Genomic DNA, 12,843 nt, shown 5'->3' with positions numbered 1-12,843 from the left:
TGCTGTGTTCATCCAGCCCTGCACCTTGTTGTCTCGGATTCTCCAGCATCTGCAGTTCCTACTATCTCTGGAGTACTGTGAGCAGTTTTCGGTCCCCTTATTTAAGAAAGGATATTATTTCAATAGGAGCAGTTCGAAGAAGATTCAGTAGGATGGTTTCTGGTGAGAGCGACTGTCTTATGAGCAAAGGTTAAATAGGTTAGGGGTCTATTCATTGGATTTTAGAAGACAGAGGTGATTTCATTAAAACACATACAATTCTGAAGTGGCTTGTCAGGGTAAATGCTGGGAGATGTTTCCCCTCATGGAAGAGTCTAGGGCCAAGTGGCACAGTCTCACAACTAGGGGGGCCAATTTAAAACTGAGATGAGGAGGATTTTCTTCTCCAGATTGTCAAGAGTCTTTGGAACTCCTTGCCACAGATAGCTTTGGAGGCAGAGTCCTTGTGTACATTTAAGGCTGAAATAAATACTTGATCAGTAAGGGAACCAATGGTTATGGGGAAAATGTAGGATAGTGGACGTGACGAGTGTTGGATCAGCCACCATCCTATTGAATGGCAGAGCAGGCTTGACAGATCAAACAACAGTTTTGCTCAGACACTGGTGTTTCAATCAGGACCAACTGTGTGGATTCAGGAGAGATCAGCATGGTAATAATTCCTAATTCCTAAGTTGATTCCTGAGCAGGTTGCTACAGTCTTGTGTTTGGAGAATGCAAGCTAGGGACAGAATAGGGCCCCTTAAAGATCAGCAAGACCACCTACCTGTGGAACCGCAGGAGATGGGGGAGATTCTAAATGAGTATTTTGCATCAGTGTTTACTGTGGAAAAAGATATGGAAGATATAGGATGTGGGGAAATAAACAGCAACATCTTGAGAAGTGTCCATATTACAGAGGAGGTGGTGCGGGATGTCTTAAAACGCATAAAGGTGGATAAATCCCCAGGACCAGATCAGGTGTACCCTAGAACTCTGTGGGAAGTGAGGAGAAGTGATTGCTAGGTCCCTCGCTGAGATATTTGCATCACCAATAGCCACAGGTGAGGTGCCGGAAGACTGGAGGTTGGCTAACGTGGTGCTACTATTTAAGAAAGGTGGTAAGGAAAAGCCAGGGAACTATAGACCGGTGAGCCTGACATCAGTGGTGGACAAGTTGTTGGACGGGATCCTGAGGGACAGGATTTACATTTATTTGCAAAGGCAAGGACTGATTAGGAATAGTCAACATGGCTCTGTGTATGGGAAATTGTGTCTCACTAACTTGATCGAGTTTTTTTGTAAGAGTAATGAAGAGGATTGATGAGGGCAGAGTGATGGACGTGATCTATATGGACTTCAGTAAGGTGTTCAACAAGGTTCCTCGTAGTAGACTGGTTAGCAAGGCTAGATCACACGGAATGGAGAGAGGACTAGCCGTTTGGATACAGAACTGGCTCAAAGGTAGAAGACAGAGGGGTTGGTGGAGGGGTGTTTTTCAGACTGGAGGCCTGTGACCAGCGGTGTGCCACAGGAATCGGTGCTGGGTCCACTGCTTTTTGTCTTTTATATAAATGAACTGGATGGTGAACATAGGAGGTATGGTTTGCAGATGACACTAAAATTGGAGGAGCAGTGGACAGCGAAGAAGGTTACCTCAGAGTACAACGGGATCTTGAACAGATGGGCCAATGGACCAAGGAGTGGCAGATAGAGTTTAAATTAGATTAATGTGAGCTGCTGCATTTTGGAAAGAAAAATCAGAGCAGGACTTATATACTTAATGGTAAGGTCCTGGGGAGGGTTGCTGAACAAAGAGACCTTGAAATGCAGGATCAGAGTTCCTTGAAAGTGGAGTTGCAGGTAGACAGGATAGTGAAGAAGGCGTTTAGTATGCTTGCCTTTATTGGTCAGTGCACTGAGTACAGGAGCTGGGATGTCATGTAGTGGCTATCCAGACATTGGTTCGGCCGTTTTTGGAGTATTGCATGCAATTCTGGTCTTCCTCTTGTAGGAAGGATGTTGTGAAACTAGAAATGGTTCTGAAAAGATTTACAAGGATGTTGCCAGGGTTGGAGGGTTTGAGCTATTGGGAGAGACTGAATAAACTGGGGCTATTTTCCCTGGAGCATCGGAGGCTGAGGGGCGACCTTATAGAGGTTTATAAAATTATGAGGGGCATTGATAGGATAAATAGGCAAGGTCTTTTCCCTGGGGTGGGAAGTCCAAAACTAGAGGGCATAGATTTAAGATGAGAGGGAAAAGATATAAAAGGGACCTAAGCAGCAATATTTTCCATACAGAGGGTGATGCATGTATGGAATGAGCTACCAGAGGAAGTGGTGGAGGCTGGTACGATTATAACATTTAAAAGACATCAGGATGGGTACATGAATAGGAGGAGTTGAGAGGGATAGGAGCTAAATGCTGACAAATGGGACTAGATTAATACTGGATATCTGGTCAGCATGGATGAGTTGGACCGAAGGGTCTGTTTCCATGCTGTACATCTCCATGATTCGACGATTATCAAGACAAAGCACCTAAATCTCTCTTTCCCTCCTGTTTCACTCCTAACAGAAAATTTCCTGGTAGCTGTCCTCACTCACCATTTCCCTGTAAATTGCTCTTTCTGCAAATTCCCTTGATAAAAGGATAAAGATGATAAAACCTCTGCAGAGGCACTGTGAGGGCAAATTCTCAACCAGTGAGTGGAAGACTGAGAATTGGTGCATCCACAACCTGGAGTCAAAAGAAAACTGAAAATCCAGACTGGTGCCAGAACTTTGCTTCACTGTCTTCTTCCACCCCATTCCAAAAACATCCTTTTTCTTATCTTCGTGTGTCTGATTGTATATGCACATACATTATGACAGGAATACAGTTTGATTTATAAGCTAGCAACTCCTGTTTGTTTTTTGTCATTGCTTTAAGAACATTTTGATTATGATGTATTTTCCTGTTAATGGAAAACATAGTTTGCATATTCTTTTTTACCTATCTGTATAATTCATGTTTCTTGGGATTCAAATTTTCACATTTGTAGTGACTTCAGGAATACTGGGGCTTGATTTCCATTGCAATACCCCATTGAGTCATGACAACAGCAAGTGCCCCTCCAAGCCTCATGCCACCCTGACTTGGAGCTATATCACTATTCCCTTGCTGACACTGGATCAAAATTCTGGAACTCCCTCTCTAAAGGCATTGTGAGTGTACCTACACCCCAGAAATTCAAGAAGGCAGCTCACCATTATCTGCTCAAGACTTATTTGGGGATGGTTGCTAGCCAGCAATGCCTATATCCCATGAGTGAATTTGTAAAAATAAAAGGGCACATTGCCGATGTTGCTCCCTAACTCACCACCAGTCTCACATTATTGCTGGGCAGAATTTGTAGCACGCACATTGGCTGTTACCTTTCCTGTACAGGCAGTGCCCAGGTTGAAAACAGGTTCTGTTCTGGAGTCTATCTGCAAGTTGTTTTGTATGTGAGTCTAAACACAATGCAGGACAATAATAAAGCAACCAGTTATAACTACAGGAAATGTTTGTATGTCAGGTCTTTAAAATTATAGAATCATGTTTGTTAGGAAGAGCGTTTGTAAGTCAGAAACCCCTCCCCATATTACCATAATGACTGCAATTCTCTAGCCTTCTGGCATTTTGGAACACCCTAAAGTTTTATTTTCTCCCCCTAAATAACGAGTTCTCGTTTGCTCAAGCAGAATGTTTTTATATAAGTAAAGGTGTTCCTAAAAAACAAACTGACCTGGACCATGCAGAATCCACAGCGCCTCAGTCTGTGTGCTTTCTGTACCACAGGAATCATCTGCTCTTTCTCATCCCCAGCATCCCGACTTGATTGAGAAATCCGGCCCTGGGAGTAGCCAGCAAGAAGATCAAGAAATGGAAAAGTCAAACTCTTCAAAACAGAACATTCAGTCCACTTTGCACCAATTTTTAAAAATAGAATTATCACATTGAACACATAAGGAACATTAGCGAACTTTCTTCCACAGGGAGTGATTGAGACCAAAGTGATAGATGCATCTAAGGGAAAGCTAGGTAAGTACATGAGGAAGAAGAGAAGACAAGGAGGTGCTGAGATGTAATGGAGTGGTGGGCAGAAGACTTGTATGCTGACCAGTTTGTTCACATGACATGTTTCTTAGCTATAATTTCAACTTCTTGCGTAAATCTTTTTCTGGAGAAAACAATTCTCTTTAGCTGCTCTGAGGAGTAATGCAGCCTTGCTCACTCCTCACAGTTCATGTTGGACAGTGATTGATTTACCTTTAGTTCATCATCAAATGTGACATATCCTGGGTCCATGAGGGAGGTGATGAAGTACAGTAACATTGAGCAGAAAACCAGCAGGACAAAGGAAACTGGCTGGAGGAACTCACCACGCTTCTCACTCCGTCTCAGATCTGCAACCATCAAAAAGAGAGATATATAACTTTATGCAGGGAGTTTCAAGATCTCAGGAGACAAAGTGGTTAACGTATTAAGAGGAGGATGAGGCAATCACGGCTGACATGGGAAATCATGGACAGCAAAAAAGCAAAAGAAAAAGCATACAATGTGATGAAGACTACTGGAATACCAGAGGATTGGGAAGCCTTTGAAAGCCAGCAGAGGATAACTAAAAAAGCAATAAAGGGAGAGAAGATAAAATATGAGGGAAATATAAAATAAAATTGCAAGAGCTTTTTTTTTTTAGGTATCTAAAAGATAAGAGAGAAGCAAGAGTGGTCACTGGACTACTGGAAAATGAAGCTGGAGAAGTAGTAAGGGGAACAAAGAAACGGCAGAGGAACTGAATAGGTACTTTGCATCAATTTTCACAGTTGAAGACTCAAGAACCATACCAAAACCCCAAATGAGTCAGGGGGCAGAGGTGAGTGTAGTGGCTATCACTAAGGAGAAGGTGCTGGGGAAGCTGGAATATCTGAAACTGAATAAATCATCCAGACCAGATGGACTACACCCCAGGGTTCTGAAGGAGATGGTTGAAAAGATTGTAGAGGCATTGTGGTGATCTTTCAGGAATTACTGGAGTCAGGGAGGATCCCAGGATACTGGGAAATAGCTAATGTAACAGCCCTGTTTAAGAAGCAAGGGAGGCAGAAGACAGGGAACTAAAGGCCGGTTAGCCTGACCTCAGTCGCTGGTAAAATTTTAGAGACCACTATTAAGGATAAGACTGCAGAGTACTTGAAAGTGCGCGGTAAAATATGGCTGAATCAGCATGGTTTCATCAAGTGGAAATCATACTTGACAAAGCTGTTAGAATTCTTTGAGGTAATGACCAAATTAGACAAAGGAGAGCTAGTGGGTGTGAGCTATTTGGATTTCCAGAAGGCCTTTGACAAGGTGCCACCCAGGAGGCTACCAAAAAAGATAAGAGCTCATGGTGTTCATGCTTAGAATTCTTTGAGGAGGTAACACACAAGTTAGACAAAGGAGAGCCAGTGGATATGATCTGTTTAGATATGGATTTCTAGAAGACCTTTGACAAGATGCTGTGTAGGAGCCTGATAAATAAGAGCCCATGGTATTAGAGGCAAGTTACTGGAATGGATAGAGCACTGGCTGACTTGCAGAAGGCAGAGGGTGGGGATAAAGGAGCCTTTTCCAGGATAGCAGCCAGTAACTAGTGGAGTTCCGTAGGGATCCATGTTGGGACCACAACTATTCACATTATACATTGACGATCTGGAAGAAGGAAATGAGGGCATTATTGCTAAGTTTGCAGATGACACAAAGATAGATAGAGAGGCAGGTAGTGTTGAGGAACTGGGGAGGCTGCAAATGGAGTTGGATAGGCTAGTAAAGTGGGCAAAGAAGTGGCAGATGAAATATAATGTGAGGTTATGGTTGAAAGAACAGGAGCGTACACACTATTTTCTAAACGAGGAAAGGCTTTGGAAATCTGAAGCACAAAGGAGTCCTAGTTCAGGATTCTCTTAAGGTTAACATGGACATTCAGTTGACAGTTAGGAATACAAATGCAATGTTAGCATTCATTTCTAGAGGGCTAGTGTACAACAGCAAGGATGTATAAGGCTCTGCTCTGACAACAATTGGAATAATGTGAGGAGTTATGGGCCCCGTATCTAAGGAAGAATATGCTGGCCTTGGAGTGAATCCAGAGCTGGGGATGAAGGGCTTGTCATATGTGGGGTGGTTGACAACTATGGGTCTGTACTCAGATTTTAGATAGGTAAGGTTTGGATCTGATTGAAACTTAAAATATACTGACAGGCCTGGATAGAACCTATGTGGAAATGTTTCCACTAGTAGGAGATGCTATGACCCAAGTGCACAAACTCTCAGTGAAGGGATGACCCTTGAGAACTGAGATGAGGAGGAATTTCTTCAGCCAGAGAGTGGTGACTCTGTGGAACTCATTGCCACAGAGGGCTGTGGAGGCCAAGTCATTGTCTGTCTTTAAGAGAGATGGATAGGTCCTTGATTGGGAAGGAACTCAAAGGTTATGGGGAGAAGGTAGGAGGATGGAGTTGAGAAACATATCAGCCGTGATCGAATAGCGGAGCAGATTCAGTGATCTGAATGGCCTAATGCTGCTCCTATTTTTATGGTTTTTAGAACAAATGAAGTACTTTTAACGCAGTCACCATGGATGTACATACACCATATGGCCTACAGCAGTTCAAGGTGGCATCTTACTATTACCTACAAAAGGGTAATTAGGAACAGGGACACATCCTATGAGAAAAGTTTTTAAAAGCGCTATAATTTGAGCACACAAAACTACTACAAACAGCAAATGCGACAACAATCAAACCTTTTTTTTAGTGCCGTTGGCTGAGCATTCAAAACTGTCCTAAAAACTTGGAGGACAACTTCCTTGCTAGTCATTAAAATTGTGTCATTAAATCTTTTACATTTATCAGAGGTTATGAAAGCCACAAAAGAAAGTCTTTTAGTTAGAAAAACGTGACAGGAGTTTTAAATTATGAGTTTGTTTTTAATTCAGAAATTTCATACTACAACTGTTCTGCATCTTTTTCTTTTCTGTAAATTGAGGTAAATGAATAGAAATGTTTCTGGCTTAGACACATTCCAAAACTGGGAGCCAGAAATACAAGAGAACCACTAATAAATCCAACAATGATTGTAGGAGAATTTTTTTTTTACTAGAGCGGTAAGAATGTGGAACTTTTATTAAAAATTCATTTCTGGGATGTGGGCATTAGTGGTTTGCCCATCATTTATTCCCTTTCCCAAATTTCCTTAGAGAAGGTGGTAGGAAGCTACCTTCTTGAACCACTGCAATCCACCAAGGATAAGTACACCCACTGTGTTGTTGAGGATGCTTTTCCAGGATTTTCACTCAATCATGGTGAAGGAACAATGACATAGTTCCAAATCAGGATGCTGAGTGGCACAGAAGACATCTTGACTGATTGACTGATTTACTGTCACATGTACCAAAATACAGTGAAAAGTTTTGTTTACAAGTGGTACAGGCAGATCATAGAAAGCAAAGGATGTACAGATCAAAAAAGACTTAGAGGCATACAGGTTATATTGCACAGGGTGTGCACTAGATGAGATCAACATTAGCAAGATCAGTGTTATTTGAGGCTAGAGAGAACATCTTGCAGGTGTTATTATTTAATATGGTCTGAAAGAATGTCTGAGACATAATGGAATGAGGGAACAGACAATGGATATATTTGCTGAGAGTTAAAAGGGTTAGATTTAATTGTATAAATGTGGGAAGCTAGTAATCAGTGGGGTGTGAGTTTTACAATGTGGGGTTAACTGAAATAAAGCTCTCACTGAAAATGTAGACTTGGAATTGTTAAGCAGTTACCTTCTAATGTATCACATTGGTAGCAGAGAATGGTTGAGTCAAAATGTCAAGTTTTGGGATGGCTAAACCTGCTTTCTGAGAGTGAAACTTATGACCAGTGGATGAATGAAATTATCATGTGGAACTGAGTTATTTCTTTACCAAAGAGGACATAAAGTACGGTCTTTGCACTTTTGTTGCCATATGGGAACAGATAAGAAAAAGGTTTTTTATGGGCATTGGAACCTTGTGATTTGAACACAGATATGGGTTTGGACAGATTGTTAACTTTCATCAATCAAAAGATCTTTTAAAGAACTATGAATGTTGGAAATCTGAAGCAAAAACAGAAATTACAGGTTTGGTAGCATCTGTGGAGAGAGAGAAACAAGAGTTAAATGTTTTGAGTCCAGTCACTGGACTTGATATTATAAACTCGTTTCTCTTTCCACAGATGCTGCCAGACAAGATTTATTGACTGAGATAGTAAGAACTGCCGACGCTGGAGTCAGAGATAACAAGATGTAGAGCTGGATGAACACAGCAGGCCAAGCAGCATCAGAGGAGCAGGAAGGTTGATGTTTCAGTTCGGGACCCTTACTGCTTTTTGCGAGGCATTGTCACATTATAGTGGGATTGATGAGGGTACCATGGAAGCATACATCATGGAAATTAGGAGAGGTTACACACAACTGCAGAAACTTCATTTAGAAATGCTCCAATCTGTCCTGGCACAAACAGGCCATTCGGCCCAACAGCTCCGTACTGATAATCAGACTCCACAACAACCACTTTGCATCTCGCTTCATCTCCCCTTTTATCAGTAGTTTTTATTTCAGTTTTCCCTAATGGCTTATGGTTTTCGAATAATTGCTACTGGGCATTTATTGTGTTTATTAGGCGAGCTTTCAATGAAATAAAAGTTGTTTTGTTGTTGTAGTACGTCATAGGATCTACCACTCTTTTTAAAAAGGGAGAGCATAAAATCATATAGAAAAAAAAATTAACCCTTACAAAGACTAATCACAGGCGATGCTTAAAAATGGCATAAATATTATACTCTAGGCAGTAATTGTGTTCAGTAACCATGACTACTTCCATTAAAGACTCCATTCCATACTCTGCCCTACACCCACCACCCCGCGGAGGAGATGGTACAGTCCGAGTGTCACCTCACCCGTCTCGAACAGGAAGAGCACCAACGTCACCGCCCACGTCAGCGCCGCGTGCAGGGCCCGGATCAAGGAGCCGGTCGAGAGAAGGTTCTTGAACATTCCGGGGTCTTCCCAGGACCGAGAGTCGGACTCCGAGACTAAGGAAAACGGCAGCAGGATCGGTACCCGCGAGGCTCACCGCCACGAGCGGCGCCCGCCCCCATCTCCTGGGGCGTGACAGTAACCCGCGTCTTGATTGGTCAGGAGCTAGGGGCCGGTCGGAGGTAAAACCTGGAGCGGATTGAGTGGCTCCCGGGATCCGGAGGTTGAGGCAATCATCTCTCCTCACTTCATAAGGAGAGCGTGGAGTAGGCCATTCAGCCCCTCCAGTCTGCTCCAAATGATCACAGCTTCATCTTCACTCTCTCAGCTTCTGATGAAGAAGGGTCAGTGAACTCTTCAAGTGTTTCTTGCTAAAGTTGACTTTGCCTCGTACGTGCCCTGTGCAATGTAACCTGTATGCCTCTAAGTGTTTGGGATCTGTACATTCTTTGCTTACTATGATCTACCCGCACTGCTCGTAAACAAAGCTTTTCAGTGTACATCGATACACGTGACAATAAATCAATCTCTTTCCACAGATGCTGCCGGACCTGCTGAGCTTCTCCAGCAATTTCTGTTTCTGCCTCCACGCCCACCTTCCTGCGCCTCCTTCAAAACCCTTCAACTCATCTTTCATTTAAATCTGTCCATCTCCTTTTTCAAAATTTACTCAGTGTCCACCACACTCTAGGGTAGTGAATCCCACAGATTCGTGACCTTTATTGAGAGTAAGAAGAATGGGGAATCTGTGTTGTATAGAGTGTTATTAGCAGGGAAAGGGGTCTTTTCAGCCCACCATATCCCTGCCTGTCCATCTATTCAAATCACATTTTTCAGCATTTCGCCTTGTATGCATTGGATAGAAAATGCTCATCTAAGTACTACTCAAAGGTTATGAAGGCTTTTGACTCTACCACCCTTTTCAGGTACAGTAAGTTCCAGATTCCCACCAGATCAGCCATGATACTATTGAATGGTGGAGCAGGTTGAACAGGCTGGACAGCTTATTCCTGTCCCTACTTCACATAATCACTCAGTGATTTTGAAAAAACTCCTCTCATCCCATTGCTTAAAACTGATACCCAGCCCCTCTACGTCCACCTCCTGACCTATGGGGTAAAGTTTCTCCCTACCTACACCCCTCACAGCTTTGTACCTCTCATTTAGGGTTCCCCTCAGCCTTCTTTGCTCTCCCTATCTAATCTGTCTTTGCTGAATTGCTCCATCCTCAGCAAAATCCTGATGGGTCTTTACTGTTGAGGCTGCATATGGCTCTGATCATACACATTTGGAATATTGTGAGCAATTTTTGGGCCCTGTATCTAAGGAAGGATGTGCTGGCATTGGAGGGGGTCTAGAGGAGGTTTATAGAATGGTCCCAGGGATGAACAGTGTGTGATATGAGGAGTGTTTGAGAACTCTGGGTCTGTACTCAATAGAGTTTACAAGGATGAGGGGGTATCTCATTGAAACTTACAGAACACTGGGAGTCATGGATGGAGTGGACATGGAGAAGATGTTTCCACTAGTAGGCAACAGTAGGATGTGGGGGCACAGCCTCAAAGCAAAGGGATGATTCTTTAGATCTGAGATGACGAAGAATTCCTTCTGCCAGAGGGTGGTGACTCTATGGAACTCTGTCACAGAGGGCTGTGGAGGCCAAGTCATTGAGTGTGCTTAAGGCAGAGATAGACAGGTTTTTTGAAACAAAAACAAATTGTTGGAAAAGCTCAGCAGGTCTGGCAGCATCTGTGAAGAAAACATTAGAGTTAACATTTCGGGTCTGGTGTCCCTTCCTCAGACAGGTTTTTTGTATTGGTAAGGGATCGAGGGTTAAAGAGAGAAGACAGGAGAATGGAATTGAGAAAGATGCTCAAACAATAGAGCAGACTTAATGGACCGAATGGCCTAATTCTGCTCCTGTATCTTACTGTCTTATAGTGCAGTGACCAGAACAGCACTCAATACGCTAGCTGTGGTTTAACTAGGCAATGGCCTAGTGGCATTATCACTAGACTATTAATCCAGAAACTCAGCTAATGTTCTGGGGACCAGGTTTCAAATCCCGCCGATGGTGGAATTTGAATCAATTAAAAAAACTGGAATTAAGAATCTACTGATGACCATGAAATCGTTGATGATTGTCGGAAAAACCCATCCTGGTTCACTAATGTCCCACAGGCAAGGAAACTGTTGTTCTTATCTGGTCTGGCCTAAATGTGACTCCACACCCATAGCAATGTGGTTGACTCTCAGTTGCCCTGTGAAATGGCCTAGCAAGCCAGTTCAGTTGCACCAATCGCTACAAAGTTTCAAAGAAATGAAACCGGACGGATCACCTGGCATCAACCTAGGCACCGGAAAAGACAACGGCAGAAACAGCCCTGTTGACCCTGCAAAGTCCTCCTTACGAACATCTAGGGGCTAGTGCCAAAGTTACAAGAGCTGTCTCTCAGACTTGTCAAGCAACAGCCTGACATAGTCATACAATATACACTGCAGAAACTCACTAAAGATCCTCAGACAGCACCTTCCAAACCCACGACCCCTTCCATCTAGAAGGACAAGGGCAGCAGATATATAGGAACACCACCACATTCAAGTTCCTCTCCAAGCCACTCACTATCCTGACTTGGTAATAGATCGTTGTTCCTTCATTGTTGCTGGGTCAAAATACTAGAATTCCCTCCCTAATGACATTGTGGGTTGACCCACAACAGGTGGGCTGCAGCAGTTCAAGAAGGCAGCTCACCACCACCTTCTCAAGGGCAACTAGAGATGAGCAATAAATGCTGGCCAGCTAGCATAGCCCACATCTCACAAATGAATAAATTTTTTAAAAATATGGAGCACCGTCATAATATCTTTGCTCTTGTATTCAGTGTCTTGGCTAATAAAGGTAACAGTCCTTTATGCTGCCTCAATCACCTTATTTACCTGTCCTGCTGCCATCAAGGATCTACGAACACAATGCACCAAGGTCTTTTTGATCCTATGTACTTCCTAGGTTCCAACCCTTGAATACGTACTCCCTTGTTAGTCCTCCCAAAGTGCATCACCTCTCACTTGTCAGGATTAATTCCTTTTTCCATTGTTCAGCCCATCTGACCAGCTTGTTTCTATTCATTAATGGGAAGTTTGCTTAATGGATCGATGAATTCTTCATCCAAATAGGTCATTACTTTGAAAGTAAATTTTACTACAGGGGTTTAAAAATAAATCTTATTATACAGGATAGTTTGCCATCTTATTGAAATTTGAGTATAACTGAAAAACAGTACATTTTGTTGAAGCTTTTTGTCTTGCCATCATCAGGACAATTTGCAAGGACCTCAATGTTTGTTATCTGCTGACTTGCTATCCGCAGATCCACATACTTGTGAGATTGGCCCCTTGTTTTTCCCTTCCCACGTTGTCTCATAGAATCCCTCCAGGACAGATAGAGGCCATTCGCTCCATCAACATTGTACCGACCCTCTGAAGAGCATCCCACCCTATCCCTTCGTCCAGTTTGTCTTGGTAAACCAATCATGGTCCTTCATGGTACATAGGAGTGGTGTATACATTTTTTTGTTATCCGCAGGAAGTTTGTGCCCCTGTCCCTTGCAGATAATGAGGACTTAGTACACGGGGAAAATCTTACTGAATCTTCAAATGCTGGGATGTTCTACACCCGACTCAGGAATAGGCCATGAGCCCTTCCAGCTTGCTCCACTACTCGGTAACATGGTGTCTGATCTGATGACCTCACATTCCTGCCTACTCCCAATAATCTGTCAC

At 43.0% G+C, this 12,843-nt stretch overlaps 1 protein-coding gene across 2 annotated transcripts in view; it reads right to left on the bottom strand.

Moving 5' to 3' along the window:
* Nucleotides 1–10,830, bottom strand: part of LOC109917448 (zinc finger DHHC-type palmitoyltransferase 12) — a 22,465-nt gene extending 11,635 nt beyond the window's left edge. For both annotated transcript variants that reach the window (XM_048613760.1, XM_048613761.1), the window contains exons 1-3: nucleotides 8,985–10,830; nucleotides 4,276–4,412; nucleotides 3,752–3,859 (exon numbers count right to left, since the gene is read on the bottom strand). In XM_048613760.1, the coding sequence (XP_048469717.1) occupies nucleotides 3,752–3,859; nucleotides 4,276–4,412; nucleotides 8,985–9,081 (342 nt within the window). In that variant the 5' untranslated portion in view covers nucleotides 9,082–10,830. The remainder of the gene's footprint in view (nucleotides 1–3,751; nucleotides 3,860–4,275; nucleotides 4,413–8,984) is intronic.
* Nucleotides 10,831–12,843: the final 2,013 nt, after the last annotated feature.

The sequence above is a fragment of the Rhincodon typus genome, chromosome 28 (assembly GCF_021869965.1).
Source record: "Rhincodon typus isolate 14 chromosome 28, sRhiTyp1.1, whole genome shotgun sequence".
Taxonomy (NCBI): domain Eukaryota; kingdom Metazoa; phylum Chordata; class Chondrichthyes; order Orectolobiformes; family Rhincodontidae; genus Rhincodon; species Rhincodon typus.
Note: the sequence above shows the minus strand (reverse complement) of the source record. Positions and strands in the feature narration are given on the sequence as shown.